This window comes from Oncorhynchus keta, unplaced genomic scaffold (assembly GCF_023373465.1).
Source record: "Oncorhynchus keta strain PuntledgeMale-10-30-2019 unplaced genomic scaffold, Oket_V2 Un_contig_4759_pilon_pilon, whole genome shotgun sequence".
Lineage (NCBI taxonomy): Eukaryota > Metazoa > Chordata > Actinopteri > Salmoniformes > Salmonidae > Oncorhynchus > Oncorhynchus keta.
The window spans coordinates 42305-59923 of record NW_026287945.1 but is presented as its reverse complement, the minus strand read 5'-3'; the positions used below and the strand labels follow the sequence as shown (position 1 = coordinate 59923).

The 17619-nt window shown below is 46.7% G+C and overlaps 1 protein-coding gene and 2 long non-coding RNA genes across 4 annotated transcripts in view; 1 reads left to right on the top strand and 2 right to left on the bottom strand.

Moving 5' to 3' along the window:
* Positions 1-1097: 1097 nt before the first annotated feature.
* LOC127924937 (uncharacterized) lies at positions 1098-2082 on the bottom strand. Its single transcript, XR_008119392.1, has 3 exons — positions 1771-2082; positions 1284-1479; positions 1098-1164 (listed from the first exon to the last, which is right to left on the bottom strand). It is a non-coding gene; the product is annotated as an uncharacterized LOC127924937 (long non-coding RNA).
* Positions 2083-4195: 2113 nt separating this feature from the next.
* Positions 4196-17619, bottom strand: part of LOC127924925 (paralemmin-3-like) — a 41029-nt gene continuing 27605 nt past the window's right edge. For both annotated transcript variants that reach the window (XM_052509596.1, XM_052509595.1), the window contains exons 4-8: positions 15479-15594; positions 10009-10081; positions 7024-7057; positions 6671-6727; positions 4196-5907 (exon numbers count right to left, since the gene is read on the bottom strand). In XM_052509596.1, coding sequence (XP_052365556.1) covers positions 4499-5907; positions 6671-6727; positions 7024-7057; positions 10009-10081; positions 15479-15594 — 1689 coding nt within the window. In that variant the 3' untranslated portion in view covers positions 4196-4498. The remainder of the gene's footprint in view (positions 5908-6670; positions 6728-7023; positions 7058-10008; positions 10082-15478; positions 15595-17619) is intronic.
* LOC127924927 (uncharacterized) lies at positions 15663-16924 on the top strand. The gene is made up of 4 exons (XR_008119380.1): positions 15663-16079; positions 16240-16398; positions 16438-16632; positions 16672-16924. It is a non-coding gene; the product is annotated as an uncharacterized LOC127924927 (long non-coding RNA).

Sequence of the window (17619 nt, the reverse complement as noted above, 5' to 3'; positions counted from 1 at the left end):
CAATATACAAATATCTTTCAAAACCTAAATACTCTTAAAACGTGACAACATTCTATCGAAAATATTTGGGGTGGGGAATATTTAGGTTTATAACACCACAGCAGAAGAATCTGATGAGTAAGCTAAAAGTGAAGCCCGACAGCGTTCTCTACTACATGGTTTCCCAACCCTCTCCTCGTCCCCCAGACGTTTCACATTTTTGTTTTAACCCTGAACTGGCACACCTGATTCAAATAGTCAACACCCAAAACGAGCTCCTGTAAAACTGCAGGCCTTAACACTGAGAAAGTGTAATGGCATCAGCTCCTAACAAAGTTTTAGCTCTGAATAGTGTGGACCCTATAGACTCTGGAAAAGTGTTAAATTGAACACTCAGAGTTGATTCAATGCTGAAGAATTTGCTGTGAACATCCCTACTGGATTCCACTGTCTCTGTGAATTAACTGAAGCTCTAGGACTTTAACTCAATGAATGTCATTAAATCAGTTAAAGAAGCCAGGAAGACAGAGTATGATGAATCATTCAGTACAGTACAAGCATACAGTACATTGACAAACAGTACATACAGAAACAGAAAAAAAGTGTCACCACGTCTCTCCCAGAATCTATACTTCCATCACATTGATGGGTCTTCTTCTACCCGTCTTAAGAGGGCAGGGAATCAGGGACGAGAGGAATCACAGAGGGATTTCCCAAGATACATCAGCACCCCTGCCCTCCACCTCTGTCCCTCCACCTCTGTCCCTCACTGGCGACGGGAAGAACGGCTCTCCCATCCCGTCTTCCTCCACCTCTGTCCCGTCCCGTCCTCCACCTCTGTCCCGTCCTCCACCTCTGTCCACCTCTGTCCCGTTCCTGCCCTGTCCCGTCCCCGTCCTGCCCTCTACCTCTGTCCCGTCCCGTCCACTCTGTCTCCACCTTTCCTCCACCTCTGTCCCGTCCCGTCCTGCCCTCTACCTCTGTCCCGTCCCGTCCCGCCCTCCACCTCTGTCCCGTCCTCCACCTCTGTCCCGTCCTCCACCTCTGTCCCGTCCTCCACCTCTGTCCCGTCCTCCACCTCTGTCCCGTCCTCCACCTCTGTCCCGTCCTCCACCTCTGTCCCGTCCCATCCTCCACCTTCCTCAGGAAATACAGCTCCGTGGACACCCTTATTACGGAGCTCACCTTGTATTGAAAAGGAGATGAGATACCATTACCTTAGCTTGAATAACATCTTTAATGAGACCAAACAGGTTTATGTTACACAGAGCATTATGGGTACTGTAGTTAATCATGCTACCCACCTCATCACCAGGAAGTCTGGGCAGGAGGTCTCCAGGGAGACCCCAGTGATGTTCCAAAAGCCCCTCATGTCTAACTGGAAGGTGCTGTTGCCAATGGAGATGCTGTCGGGTATGTACACTACTTGCACCAGCCGCCATGCCGGTTCCGGTTCTGGTGTTGGTAGCAGATGTAAACTCCATGGTGACTGTCTTCTCTCTGTGAGAGAAGAGATGTGGTTATTATTGGTTTTCATACAGCAGCCACAAAAAAAATAGAAACAATCACAATATTTTTTTAAAACTATAAAAAAAACAATTACAATGAATAAATGGGGAATGACAAGTAAAATGCAATTTAATCCAAAATGGCACCCGATTCCCTATATAAAGCTTTAATTTAGACCACGGACAAAAGCAGTGCTCTACATACAGGGAAGAGGGTGCCATGTAGGGAATAGGGTGCTACCTTGAGAGCTAATATGGTTGAGTAATACCAGGGGTGGCTCACACTGTCTACGACGAGGGCCCATCTTCCCAAGAGCTGCTGGCCTAGTTGTGGTGGATCCAAGGAGGTCCTCACAGCCTAGTGCAGCAGCAGGAGCTGATTGGCTCGAAGACAGGAAGCAGAGGAGAGCTGTGGCATATAGAGCGAACATGGCTTCAGTATCTAGGTTTCACTATATCTATCATATCTAAAACATGTATCACTATATTTATCTTGTATTTCTATATCAACAGTATGTCTATACTTCATTGATGTGTCTGTGTGTATAGAACACTGGTGCTGGGATAGAGGGGTCCAGTCAAAGCTCTGCTGTCCTGCTATGGTCAAATGTTCTTCAAATGTCAGAAAGTTGCAGTTATAGTGCCAGGAAAATGACTCCTTTCTATGGCAAATTCCAGGATTGCAAAAATAAAAAGCTTTTTTTAATGCTCATCTCATGTACAGTTGTGTGCTTATTCGAACCAGTGATCTTTTGGTTACTGTCCCAATGCTCTTAGCCACTAGGCTACCTGCTGCCCCATTTTTATACTCTCCCAATGAATACATTTCTTAGTAAGGGTTTTTTCTACAGACAGTATTGCTTTGGTATAGCATACTTAAGTAATAAGGCACGAGAGGGGTGTGGTATTTGGCCAATATACCACGGCTAAAGGCTGTTCTTATGCACGAATCAACACGGAGTGCCTGGATACAGGCCATGATATATTGGCCACATACCACAAACCCCTGAGGTGTCTTATTGCTATTATAAACTGGGTACCAAGGAAACAAATGACTGGTTTTGTCATACCCGTGGTATACGGTCTGATATACCACAGCTATCAGACAATCAGCATCCAGGGCACAAACCACACAGTTTATAAAATACAATTGACCTTTGCTATGTTCAGAGCACTGGTGTGGCAAAAGCCTGTGTGGGAAAAAGTTAGTGTCTGCATCCCAAATGGCACCCTAATGCCCAAGAGCCCTGGTCAAAGGTAGTGCCCAAGGGACCTGGTCAAAGGTAGTGCACTATGAAGGGAGCGGGGTGCCATTTGGGATGCACCGTTGTGTGTTTGGACTCTTCCCATCAAAGGTTACTCCATAATCTGTGTGTTTTAGCTTAGAATGGAGCAACATGGTAGTTTTTCATTGTCCAATGTTGACAAATGGTGAGACAGGAGACAGGACATCAAATAATATTTCACAAGTGTCAGTTTAATCACTAAACCATTATTGAATAGTTCAAAAGTATCCTGTTGAAAGAAAGATATACATAAACCCCACTGCCACTTGATTTCATGGTGGTTATATACATGTCAGAGTACTGTTTGTATTCTATGGAAAATACACAGAGAAAATAAAATGCATAGAATTTAGATATAAAAACATACTTTCCCTTTAACAATTGATAATGGACCAAAATAAGATTAAAACATGTTGACTACAATGCTTCCCACAGTTGTGTCAAGTTGGTTGGCTGTCCTTTGAGTGGGGGTCCTTTCTTAATCCACACAGAAAGCTGTTGCAGTTCTTAACACTGAAACCGGTGCACCTGACACCTGTTACCAAACCCTGTTCAAAGACATTTCAATAGGTTGCTTGCCCATTGACCCTCATGCACAATCCATGTGCAAGTGGATTTAACAAGTGACATCAATAAGGGATCATAGCTTTCACCTGGTCAGTCTGTCATGGAAAGAGCAGGTGTTCCTAATGTTTTGTACACTCAGTGACCTACTTTCAACCAGAGCCCACAGACCCTGGTTAACAGTAGAGCACTTTGTTAGGACTAGGGTTTCATTTGTGACACATACCTACTGTACTGGTCATGATTCAAACCACAGGCCTTTCTGACACATACCTACTGTACTGGTCATGATTCAATCCTCAGGCCTTTCTGACACATACCTACTGTACTGGTCATGATTCAATCCTCAGGCCTTTCTGACACATACCTACTGTACTGGTCATGATTCAATCCTCAGGCCTTTCTGACACATACCTACTGTACTGGTCATGATTCAATCCTCAGGCCTTTCTGACACATACCTACTGTACTGGTCATGATTCAATCCTCAGGCCTTTCTGACACATACCTACTGTACTGGTCATGATTCAATCCTCAGGCCTTTCTGACACATACCTACTGTACTGGTCATGATTCAATCCTCAGGCCTTGCATTGGACAAAAGATGATAAGGGCCTTCGATAAGCATTTCCCTTGTAAGATACAGCATAATGGATCAAGACTGGTCTTTCATTCTCAGTACCAGCCAACAGTAACACAGCCAAGGCTAACAGGGTTGTGTTCATCAGGGTTGTGTTCATCAGGTTTGTGTTCATCAGGGTTGTGTTCATCAGGGTTGTGTTCATCAGGGTTGTGTCCATCAGGGTTGTGTTCATCAGGGTTGTGTTCATCAGGGTTGTTTCATCAGGGTTGTGTTCATCAAAAGAAAAAACTGACTCGAACAGGGAGGGCCTACCTGGACCTGGTCCAATAAGAAAAACAATGGTTTTGAATTTTCATTTCAAAGCACTTCGCCCTACTGAACAAAACCCAGGTTCCTCTGGATGGGTAACTGAGCTATACCCTTAGGGAAGGAGATCCACAAGGCACTTCAGTAATAACACCATCTTACCACCCCCCATCATTCACAGTGTTAGAGGCAGACTCAAGTCCCTCTTGTAGTATTAGACAGAGAAAGCATTGGAGAATTTGGTAGAGATAGAGAGCGAATGAAATGATTGATCACATGACAGAGCAGCACTGGCAGGTCTTGCGTTTGGGAGCCACATCGACCCCTCCCTCCGCCTCTCCCCTGGTAGCGGTCAGTGTCTCTGGGGCAGCTGGAGCCTGCTCCCCCAAGGCCAGGGTCTGGGCCTTGGATGGGAACAGCAGGGGCTCCTGCTCTGGCTCAGTCCGGGGCTCCACTAGGGACACCTCCAGGAACTGGCCCCCAGGGAGGATGGCTGATTCTGGGGCCACCGAGGCCTCCTCTTCCCCCTCGACTTCCACTTCAGTCTTCACTTCCACATCGCCCTCTGCCGGCTCGCCTGCAGCCTCTCCCTCTGCGTCGGGCCTGGGGGTGAGTAAGGTCTCAGAGTAGACGGGAACGGCAGCCCCAACGCCATCTGGGGCCTGCAAGTCAGACACAGGAGCTTCCTCTACTGGCTGTGCCTCTTCCTCTCCACCACTGTTTCCCACACCCTCCATCTGTCCTTCTCCTAAATCTCCTATTACTGTGTCCATCTGTCCTTCTCCTAAATCTCCTATTACTATGTCCATCTGTCCTTCTCCTAAATCTCCTATTACTATGTCCATCTGTCCTTCTCCTAAATCTCCTATTACTGTGTCCATCTGTCCTTCTCCTAAATCTCTAGTTACTATGTCCATCTGTCCTTCTCCTAAATCTCCTATTACTATGTCCATCTGTCCTTCTCCTAAATCTCTAGTTACTATGTCCATCTGTCCTTCTCCTAAATCTCTAGTTACGGGGTCCATCTGTCCTTCTCCTAAATCTCTAGTTACGGGGTCCATCTGTCCTTCTCCTAAATCTCCTATTACTGTGTCCATCTGTCCTTCTCCTAAATCTCTAGTTACTATGTCCATCTGTCCTTCTCCTAAATCTCTAGTTACGGGGTCCATCTGTCCTTCTCCTAAATCTCTAGTTACGGGGTCCATCTGTCCTTCTCCTAAATCTCTAGTTACTGTGTCTGCCTCTGTCTCAGTCTCTTTTGCTACTTCTGAGGACTCTTCAGGAGTTGTCTCTGGTTTCGCCTCCTCAATTCCTCCTTCCTCAGGAGATTCTGACCTCTGATTGGACGCAGCCGAGTCAACTTCCTGTTCCTGACCCGTAGAGGAAAGATCATTTGCCAGCTCGTCTCCCTCGTCATTGATAATCACTCGCTCCGCTCGCATCATGATCAGTCCGCCTTCTTCGATTACCGGAGCCTCGCCTGGCTCCGTCTCCGTGAACCCCAGGAACGTCATGGTAATGGCACCATCTTCAGGGACGACCGTCACTGGACCGTTGGTGCCGTTGTGCAGTCCGCCCTCCTCTGATGCATTGTGGGTAGCAGCTTGCCCCTCCCCCTCTCCTCTCCCATTGGTGAGGATCTCAGCTCGTTCCAATAGTGCTGCCTCAACTGTTCCTAAAACTGTGACAAGACAGACAGATCATAGTTAGAAATGTTTCACTCATCTTCCCAGTCTTCTATCAGCAAGACCCTTGGCAAGGATGCACATTAATCTTACCAAGCTCTGGAAAGTCCAGCTAGAGTAGTGAGCACGGAAGAGGCAGGAGAGTGGAACATTTGTAGAAACTTGGAGAAAGTTATGGAGAGTAAAGGAGAAAGACAAGAAAAGAGGCCGGCCAATGGGACGAGTGATATTAGAAATCTAAAAGAAGTGAAGAGAGAGCAGCTTCCAGAATCAACGCTGTTCTGGACTCATGACAGAAGGTCCTAATGATAGGAGTGACATTTCAGCACCAAGCCAAAGGCATGTTGCCCATCCCTGTGACCCTGAATCCAACCAACCAGAACATTTCCACTGACTTGGCTTGTGTTGTGTGCTCTTTGCCCCATAGAAATAGAATTACTAGACCCATCATGGTGCAGCCAAACAGCAGTGGTCTAAAGGAATTTTCACGTTCTAGAAATTCTATTTCTATGCTTTCCCCTGATAACTTTACACATGAGATTCTTCATCAGCATCAATTTATATGTATTCCATCTCATTCAAATGCATAGATACTGTATGCATGTATGAACTTCCACTGACGAATGAATACAACGTATTGCCTTTGTAATACAAATACCATCAAAGACCAGTACAGTCTGTAGTGTCTTCTGGGACTAGAACCCATTTCAGTTGATTCAGAGTAAAGGAGAGATGAAGGTAACATTGTTAACCCCTTACCGGATTCAGCCTCTACTTCTTCCTGTCCATTCTCCAAGATAACTGCTTGGTCTGCTTCTGTGGGAATATATGGAAATAAGACTCTTTTTAAATCAGTGTTTATTAAGCCCAACATTCAACTGTCCCGATTCTGTTCAAATCTATTGGGTTATTTACGATGTCTTTTTACCACACATCACATTCATTACCAACTCAAACAGAAACAAAGATGTATTATTTTATCTTTCAACAATTCAATTGATTGGGTCAAGTAATATCAAGCTGGAGCAACGACTGCTACCAGCGGTTGCCAACAGTAACCGGTGGTGACAGCTAGACAGTCACTCATTCATTCAGAGACGGGTGACACCTACCTGCTGTAGCCTCCACCACCACCACCGCTGCATTCTATTGGAGGAGACAGACAGGGGCGGGGTTAGACACTCCAACCACATACCATTCTTTTATTATTTTCAGTCTCAAGTTGTAACCGTGACCCTAGATGAGGAATGCCATTATAAAAGGGTAGATGAGCAATGTCATTCACGCATTTTCAACCCACAAGAGGGAGCTAATGAGACTTTAGGGCCCAGCATCCACCAGCGACTACTCAATACCTAATATCCCTACTTTAAAAAAGTAGACTCAGTGAAATGACGTTGCCACAAGCAGCACCGCAGATATTGAGATGAGTGAGATGCAAAGACTTCCCTCTCACACAGTATCTGCGCGTGTGTACGGGGTTCTCTCAGTTACAGCCTGGTAGCCAGGGCACCGAAACAGCATAGAAGTTGAGCCTCGCGCTTCAGCGCTTTAGTTGTTACGGAAATTGACCCACTATGCTGTTTCACTTTCTGCTTCTACGTTGGATCACCGAGTCGACCTTTAAAGAGGGTGGGAGGACAACCCCTTTATAACAAAAGCTCAGTGTTGAGGGTAGCCCCATCTCTGCCATGCCACAAAAACCCCCACTATCATACAAGTCAACCTTCACCGGTCTGCTCCTTGGCTACGAGACTAAACAACACGCTCGGCGTGCGATTCCCGTCTCTACAACCTCTAAAATCAAAGGTTAGGAGAAGAAATACAAACATAAGAACAAAAGACTTGAAGAGGAGGAGAATTCTTTGTTGTAATATACAAGGTCATTCTGAGGTAAACAGTCACAGTTGCCTTGAGGTGGAGCGATCACACACGTCTAAGTGGTACATTGTTGATGCAAGGAGGGCTTGGTCTTGGTAAAGCTCCTGCCTCTGAACGAGAGGTGCTACATCAAAGCTGCATGGTACATTGTTGATGCAAGGAGGGCTTGGTCTTGGTAAAGCTCCTGCCTCTGAACGAGAGGTGCTACATCAAAGCTGCATGGTACATTGTTGATGCAAGGAGGGCTTGGTCTTGGTAAAGCTCCTGCCTCTGAACGAGAGGTGCTACATCAAAGCTGCATGGTACATTGTTGATGCAAGGAGGGCTTGGTCTTGGTAAAGCTCCTGCCTCTGAACGAGAGGTGCTACATCAAAGCTGCATGGTACATTGTTGATGCAAGGAGGGCTTGGTCTTGGTAAAGCTCCTGCCTCTGAACGAGAGGTGCTACATCAAAGCTGCATGGTACATTGTTGATGCAAGGAGGGCTTGGTCTTGGTAAAGCTCCTGCCTCTGAACGAGAGGTGCTACATCAAAGCTGCATGGTACATTGTTGATGCAAGGAGGGCTTGGTCTTGGTAAAGCTCCTGCCTCTGAACGAGAGGTGCTACATCAAAGCTGCATGGTACATTGTTGATGCAAGGAGGGCTTGGTCTTGGTAAAGCTCCTGCCTCTGAACGAGAGGTGCTACATCAAAGCTGCATGGTACATTGTTGATGCAAGGAGGGCTTGGTCTTGGTAAAGCTCCTGCCTCTGAACGAGAGGTGCTACATCAAAGCTGCATGGTACATTGTTGATGCAAGGAGGGCTTGGTCTTGGTAAAGCTCCTGCCTCTGAACGAGAGGTGCTACATCAAAGCTGCATGGTACATTGTTGATGCAAGGAGGGCTTGGTCTTGGTAAAGCTCCTGCCTCTGAACGAGAGGTGCTACATCAAAGCTGCATGGTACATTGTTGATGCAAGGAGGGCTTGGTCTTGGTAAAGCTCCTGCCTCTGAACGAGAGGTGCTACATCAAAGCTGCATGGTACATTGTTGATGCAAGGAGGGCTTGGTCTTGGTAAAGCTCCTGCCTCTGAACGAGAGGTGCTACATCAAAGCTGCATGGTACATTGTTGATGCAAGGAGGGCTTGGTCTTGGTAAAGCTCCTGCCTCTGAACGAGAGGTGCTACATCAAAGCTGCATGGTACATTGTTGATGCAAGGAGGGCTTGGTCTTGGTAAAGCTCCTGCCTCTGAACGAGAGGTGCTACATCAAAGCTGCATGGTACATTGTTGATGCAAGGAGGGCTTGGTCTTGGTAAAGCTCCTGCCTCTGAACGAGAGGTGCTACATCAAAGCTGCATGGTACATTGTTGATGCAAGGAGGGCTTGGTCTTGGTAAAGCTCCTGCCTCTGAACGAGAGGTGCTACATCAAAGCTGCATGGTACATTGTTGATGCAAGGAGGGCTTGGTCTTGGTAAAGCTCCTGCCTCTGAACGAGAGGTGCTACATCAAAGCTGCATGGTACATTGTTGATGCAAGGAGGGCTTGGTCTTGGTAAAGCTCCTGCCTCTGAACGAGAGGTGCTACATCAAAGCTGCATGGTACATTGTTGATGCAAGGAGGGCTTGGTCTTGGTAAAGCTCCTGCCTCTGAACGAGAGGTGCTACATCAAAGCTGCATGGTACATTGTTGATGCAAGGAGGGCTTGGTCTTGGTAAAGCTCCTGCCTCTGAACGAGAGGTGCTACATCAAAGCTGCATGGTACATGGATGCAAGGAGGGCTTGGTCTTGGTATTGCCTCTGATGCTACATCAAAGCTGGGACGTATTATTATGCAAGGAGGGCTGTCTTATTCCTCTGAAAGGAGCCAAAGCTGCATGGTACATTGGTCAGGACTGGTGGGAAGAACGGACGTAATTGTTGATCGGGGCTACTTGTTCTAGCATGTATTCTAGCTAGCCCATTCAATTGGTCTGCGTGCATCAGTGAGTGTTTATGTGCGTTACTCACAGCTTGGCCATCCTAATTCTCTGTGTCTGTAGGTGTGTGTAGGTGTGCACATTTTAGTGCCAGATGTCCTCACAAGAGTAGTAAACCAAGTGAGGCCAGTCCTGACTTGTAAAAAAATATATTTTAGGATTAGAATTAGGGGAAAATGTTTAGGGAAAATGTGAATCAATTGTTGGTCCCCAAAGGTCTTCACAAGTATAGTAAGACAGTGTGTGTGTCACTCACAGCTCGGCCATCTTCCATCTGCTGCTCCAGCTTCTCCTCCTCCTCCGTTAACCGTCGACTCTCTGTCTGCAACCTGACACACACACAGACACACAGTTCTTTAGCGTTCGGTTCCAACCTCAGCCAGAAAAAAACATTCACTTTTAACCTCACGTTGATAAAAAGGTAGTGCTATAAGAAACTTACAATACATGTAAATACACTACGAGGTACAGAGACTATAACCCCTGAGGTGTAGAGACTATAACCCCTACGAGGTGCAGAGACTACAACCCCTACGAGGTGCAGAGACTAAACCCCTACGAGGTGTAGAGACTATAACCCCTACGAGGTGTAGAGACTACGACCCCTAAGAGGTGCAGAGACTACGACCCCTACGAGGTGCAGAGACTATAACCATTACGAGGTGTAGAGACTACAACCCCTACGAGGTGCAGAGACTACAACCCCTACGAGGTGCAGAGACTACAACCCCTACGAGGTGTAGAGACTATAACCTACGCCAGGTGTAGAGACTATAACCCCACGAGGCAGAGACTATAACCATTACGAGGTGTAGAGACTACAACCCCTACGAGGTGTAGAGACTATAACCCCTACGAGGTGTAGAGACTATAACCCCTACGAGGTGTAGAGACTATAACCCCTACGAGGTGTAGAGACTACAACCCCTACGAGGTGTAGAGACTACAACCCCTACGAGGTGTAGAGACTACGACCCCTACGAGGTGCAGAGACTACGACCCCTACGAGGTGCAGAGACTACGACCCCTACGAGGTGCAGAGACTACGACCCCTACGAGGTGCAGAGACTACGACCCCTACGAGGTGCAGAGACTACGACCCCTACGAGGTGCAGAGACTACGACCCCTACGAGGTGCAGAGACTACAACCCCTACGAGGTGCAGAGACTACAACCCCTACGAGGTGCAGAGACTATAACCCCTACAAGGTGCAGAGACTACGACCCCTACGAGGTGCAGAGACTACGAACCCTACGAGGTGCAGAGACTACGAACCCCTACGAGGTGCAGAGACTATAACCCCTACGAGGTGTAGAGACTATAACCCCTACGAGGTGTAGAGACTACAACCCCTACGAGGTGCAGAGACTACAACCCCTACGAGGTGTAGAGACTACGACCCCTACGAGGTGCAGAGACTACAACCCCTACGAGGTGTAGAGACTATAACCCCTACGAGGTGCAGAGACTATAACCCTACGAGGTGCAGAGACTATAACCATTACGAGGTGCAGAGACTACGACCCCTACGAGGTGCAGAGACTACGACCCCTACCAGGTGCAGAGACTACGACCCCTACGAGGTGCAGAGACTATGACCCTACGAGGTGCAGAGACTACAGCCTACGAGGTGCAGAGACTACAACCCCTACCAGGTGCAGAGACTATAACCCCTACCAGGTGCAGAGACTATAACCCTACCAGGTGCAGAGACTACGACCCCTACGAGGTGCAGAGACTACAACCCCTACGAGGTGCAGAGACTACGACCCCTACGAGGTGCAGAGACTACGACCCTACGAGGTGCAGAGACTACGACCCCTACCAGGTGCAGAGACTATAACCCCTACGAGGTGCAGAGACTATAACCCCTACGAGGTGCAGAGACTACGACCCCTACGAGGTGCATAGACTACGAACCCTACGAGGTGCAGAGACTACAACCCCTACGAGGTGCAGAGACTACGACCCTACGAGATGCAGAGACTATGACCCCTACGAGATGCAGAGACTACGACCCCTACGAGGTGCAGAGACTACGACCCCTACCAGGTGCAGAGACTACGACCATAGACTACTACGAGGTGCAGAGACTACAACCCCTACGAGGTGCAGAGACTACGACCCCTACGAGGTGCAGAGACTACGACCCCTACGAGGTGCAGAGACTATAACCCCTACGAGGTGCAGAGACTATAACCCCTACGAGGTGTAGAGACTATAACCACTACGAGGTGTAGAGACTATAACCACTAAGGTCAGAGGTGGGTGTATAATCTGAAGCTGGGATCTAACAAACAGCCACAACCCTAGACAGACAACATGGAGAGTATAGAATGTCTTAGGTGGTCCTTACTGTGTAGACTAGGGCCTCCTAGAGCATGTACAGCACAACACATAAGAGTAACGAAAGCCCTAGGAAAGTGTGGGATCTATGGGTGAACCACCCAGAGTACGTAGAATGTATGCACCTATGACTGTTAAGTGGTGAGTATACATGATAAAAGCAGAACATGGCATATATTATTATATTATATTATAATGTCTTAGAGAATAAGAGTCCTCATACAGCTACTGTGTAGACTATGAGGGTGAGGCTGGCCCTATACAAACAACTGCATGTACAGCACAACACATAAGAGTGAGAGATAGAAAGCCCTAGAAAGAAAGTGTGGTGAGTATGGTATCTATGGTGTGAACCAAGCATTGAGAGTATCTAGTAAGTATCTAGCCCTATACAGTTAACGTGGTGAGTATACATGTAGCCCTATACAGGTAATGTGGTGAGTATACATGTAGCCCTATACAGGTAACGTAGTGAGTATACATGTAGCCCTATACAGGTAATGTAGTGAGTATACATGTAGCCCTATACAGGTAATGTAGTGAGTATACATGTAGCCCTATACAGGTAACGTAGTGAGTATACATGTAGCCCTATACAGTTACCGTAGTGAGTATACATGTAGCCCTATACAGTTACCGTAGTGAGTATACATGTAGCCCTATACAGGTAACGTAGTGAGTATACAGGTAGCCCTATACAGGTAACGTAGTGAGTATACAGGTAGCCCTATACAGGTAACGTAGTGAGTATACAGGTAGCCCTATACAGGTAACGTAGTGAGTATACAGGTAGCCCTATACAGTTAACATAGTGAGTATACAGGTAGCCCCTATACAGTTAACGTAGTGAGTATACAGGTAGCCCTATACAGGTAATGTAGTGAGTATACAGGTAGCCCTATACAGGTAATGTAGTGAGTATACAGGTAGCCCTATACAGGTAACAGGTAATGTGGTGAGTATACATGTAGCCCTATACAGGTAATGTAGTGAGTATACAGGTAGCCCTATACAGCTAATGTAGTGAGTATAGAGGTAGCCCTATACAGGTAATGTAGTGAGTATAGAGGTAGCCCTATACAGCTAATGTAGTGAGTATACAGGTAGCCCTATACAGCTAATGTAGTGAGTATACAGGTAGCCCTATACAGCTAAGCTGTAGTGAGTATAGAGGTAGCCCTATACAGCTAATGTAGTGAGTATACAGGTAGCCCTATACAGCTAATGTAGTGAGTATAGAGGTAGCCCTATACAGCTAATGTAGTGAGTATACATGTAGCCCTATACAGCTAATGTAGTGAGTATACAGGTAGCCCTATACAGCAATGTAGTGAGTATACAGGTAGCCCTATACAGGTAATGTAGTGAGTATACATGTAGCCCTATACAGCTAATGTGGTGAGTATACAGGTAGCCCTATACAGGTAATGTCGTGAGTATACAGGTAGCCCTATACAGGTAATGTAGTGAGTATACAGGTAGCCCTATACAGGTAATGTAGTGAGTATACATGTAGCCCTATACAGCTAATGTCGTGAGTATACAGGTAGCCCTATGCAGCTAATGTAGTGAGTATACAGGTAGCCCTATGCAGCTAATGTAGTGAGTATACAGGTAGCCCTATACAGGTAATGTCGTGAGTATACAGGTAGCCCTATGCAGCTAATGTAGTGAGTATACAGGTAGCCCTATGCAGCTAATGTAGTGAGTATACAGGTAGCCCTATACAGGTAATGTCGTGAGTATACAGGTAGCCCTATGCAGCTAATGTAGTGAGTATACATGTAGCCCTATACAGGTAATGTAGTGAGTATACAGGTAGCCCTATGCAGCTAATGTAGTGAGTATACATGTAGCCCTATGCAGCTAATGTAGTGAGTATACAGGTAGCCCTATGCAGCTAATGTAGTGAGTATACATGTAGCCCTATGCAGCTAATGTAATGTGAGTATACAGGTAGCCCTATACAGGTAATGTGGTGAGTATACAGGTAGCCCTATACAGGTAATGTAGTGAGTATACATGTAGCCCTATGCAGCTAATGTAGTGAGTATACAGGTAGCCCTATACAGGTAATGTAGTGAGTATACAGGTAGCCCTATACAGGTAATGTAGTGAGTATACAGGTAGCCCTATGCAGCTAATGTAGTGAGTATAGAGGTAGCCCTATGCAGCTAATGTAGTGAGTATACAGGTAGCCCTATGCAGCAAATGTAGTGAGTATACAGGTAGCCCTATGCAGGTAATGTAGTGAGTATACATGTAGCCCTATGCAGCTAATGTGGTGAGTATACAGGTAGCCCTATACAGGTAATGTCGTGAGTATACAGGTAGCCCTATGCAGCTAATGTAGTGAGTATACATGTAGCCCTATGCAGCTAATGTAGTGAGTATACAGGTAGCCGTGAGTATACAGGTAGCCCTATGCAGCTAATGTAGTGAGTATACAGGTAGCCCTATGCAGCTAATGTATGAGTATACATGTGAGTAATGTACAGGTAGCCCTATGCAGCTAATGTAGTGAGTATACATGTAGCCCTATGCAGCTAATGGTAGCCCTATGCAGCTAATGTACATGTAGCCCTATGCAGCTAATGTAGTGAGTATACAGGTAGCCCTATGCAGCTAATGTAGTGAGTATACAGGTAGCCCTATGCAGCTAATGTAGTGAGTATACATGTAGCCCTATGCAGCTAATGTAGTGAGTATACAGGTAGCCCTATGCAGCTAATGTAGTGAGTATACAGGTAGCCCTATGCAGCTAATGTAGTGAGTATACATGTAGCCCTATGCAGCTAATGTAGTGAGTATACAGGTAGCCCTATGCAGCTAATGTAGTGAGTATACAGGTAGCCCTATGCAGCTAATGTAGTGAGTATACATGTAGCCCTATGCAGCTAATGTAGTGAGTATACAGGTAGCCCTATGCAGCTAATGTAGTGAGTATACATGTAGCCCTATGCAGGTAATGTAGTGAGTATACAGGTAGCCCTATACAGGTAATGTAGTGAGTATACATGTAGCCCTATGCAGCTAATGTAGTGAGTATACAGGTAGCCCTATACAGGTAATGTAGTGAGTATACATGTAGCCCTATGCAGGTAATGTAGTGAGTATACATGTAGCCCTATACAGGTAATGTCGTGAGTATACAGGTAGCCCTATACAGGTAATGTAGTGAGTATACAGGTAGCCCTATACAGGTAATGTAGTGAGTATACAGGTAGCCCTATACAGGTAATGTAGTGAGTATACATGTAGCCCTATACAGGTAATGTCGTGAGTATACAGGTAGCCCTATACAGGTAATGTAGTGAGTATACAGGTAGCCCTATACAGCTAATGTAGTGAGTATGGGGTATATAATAGAGATTCCTACTTGTCTATGTGTTGCTCCATCTCCTGGGCCTGGGAGCCCCACAGCGGGGAACGAGGCTCTGAGGATGTGGGGGAAGAGGGGCCGTCCATCAGCCACTGGTCTCTAAGAGACTTCCTCTGGATAGAGAAAGAAAGCGCGAGAGAGGGAGGGAGGACACAGGGAGAGAGAGAGGGAGGGAGGGAGGGAGGACACAGGGAGAGAGAGAGGGAGGGAGGACACAGGGAGAGAGAGAGGGAGGGAGGACACAGGGAGAGAGAGAGGGAGAGAGGACACAAGGAGAGAGGACACAGGAAGAGAGGGAGGACACAAGAAGAGAGGACACAGGAAGATAGGGACGACACAGGGAGAGGGGGAGGGGGGACACAAGGAGAGAAAGAGAAGCATGTCAGTCAACATTGTCAACTTCATAGGCATTATCCAAATCATGCACTCCTACTCCTAGTCTTTAAATCTGACAGGTTTGTCTTCATTCTCACACACTATTGTTATGGTGTCAGCCGGTGGCTGTGACCTTTAAACCTCCCCATCCAATCAGCTTAGGTCACATCTCTCTATTAGACCTCATTCCCCACTCCACTTCCTTTCAATAACCGCTCAACAGGTGTCCCATCCCTTTAACACTCCAATAAAGCCCTCAACAGGTGTCCCATCCCTTTAACACTCCAATAAAGCCCTCAACAGGTGTCCCATCCCTTTAACACTCCAATAAAGCCCTCAACAGGTGTCCCATCCCTTTAACACTCCAATAAAGCCCTCAACAGGTGTCCCATCCCTTTAACACTCCAATAAAGCCCTCAGCAGGTGTCCCATCCCTTTAACACTCCAATAAAGCCCTCAACAAGTGTCCCATCCCTTTAACACTCCAATAAAGCCCTCAGCAAGTGTCCCATCCTTTAACACTCCAATAAAGCCCTCAGCAGGTGTCCCATCCTTTAACACTCCAATAAAGCCCTCAGCAGGTGTCCCATCCTTTAACACTCCAATAAAGCCCTCAGCAAGTGTCCCATCCTTTAACACTCCAATAAAGCCCTCAGCAGGTGTCCCATCCTTTAACACTCCAATAAAGCCCTCAGCAAGTGTCCCATCCTTTAACACTCCAATAAAGCCCTCAGCAGGTGTCCCATCCTTTAACACTCCAATAAAGCCCTCAGCAGGTGTCCCATCCTTTAACACTCCAATAAAGCCCTCAACAGGTGTCCCATCCCTTTAACACTCCAATAAAGCCCTCAGCAGGTGTCCCATCCCTTTAACACTCCAATAAAGCCCTCAGCAGGTGTCCCATCCCTTTAACACTCCAATAAAGCCCTCAACAAGTGTCCCATCCCTTTAACACTCCAATAAAGCCCTCAGCAAGTGTCCCATCCTTTAACACTCCAATAAAGCCCTCAGCAGGTGTCCCATCCCTTTAACACTCCAATAAAGCCCTCAGCAAGTGTCCCATCCCTTTAACACTCCAATAAAGCCCTCAACAAGTGTCCCATCCCTTTAACACCTCCCTTATCGATTTAAGATTACTAGCCTATGCTTACCCAATCCAATGCTTTTAACACTGCATGAATAATGAGCCCTCAACAGGTAACGTCCCATCTCTCCTATCCCACCACTCCTTCCTCCCCCTCCCTCAACAGGTGTCACCACCTCAGCTGAAGGTGAAATGCACAGCAGAGCATGACAGGAACTGCAGAGAGCACTTCCTTCCTGTTTCCCCACAGGTCCTCTCAGAGTGCCAAAATGTGTGTTTGCAGAACACCTCCCTCTAACCCAACAGGACTAATATGAAGTTCAATTAAATGCATTGTTTTCTCATTCTAAGAAACACCTAATCAAGAGGGCCAGACGTTTGAAAAACCCAGAAACACCTGAGGGGAGTGAATGAGTGCACACCTAATCAAGAGGGCCAGACGTTTGATTGGGACACAGGGTCACCTAATCAAGAGGGCCAGATTGGTGGGTAAAACCCTACCTTCAAGAGGCCAGACGTTCCCACCTGGGTAAACCCAGAAACACCTAATCAAGAGGGCCAGACGTTTGATTGCTGGGTAAACCTCAGAAATACCTAATGCAAGAGGGCAGAGTTTGACACAGAAATCTAATCAAGAGGGCCACGTTTGATTGCTGGGTAAACCCAGAAATACCTAATC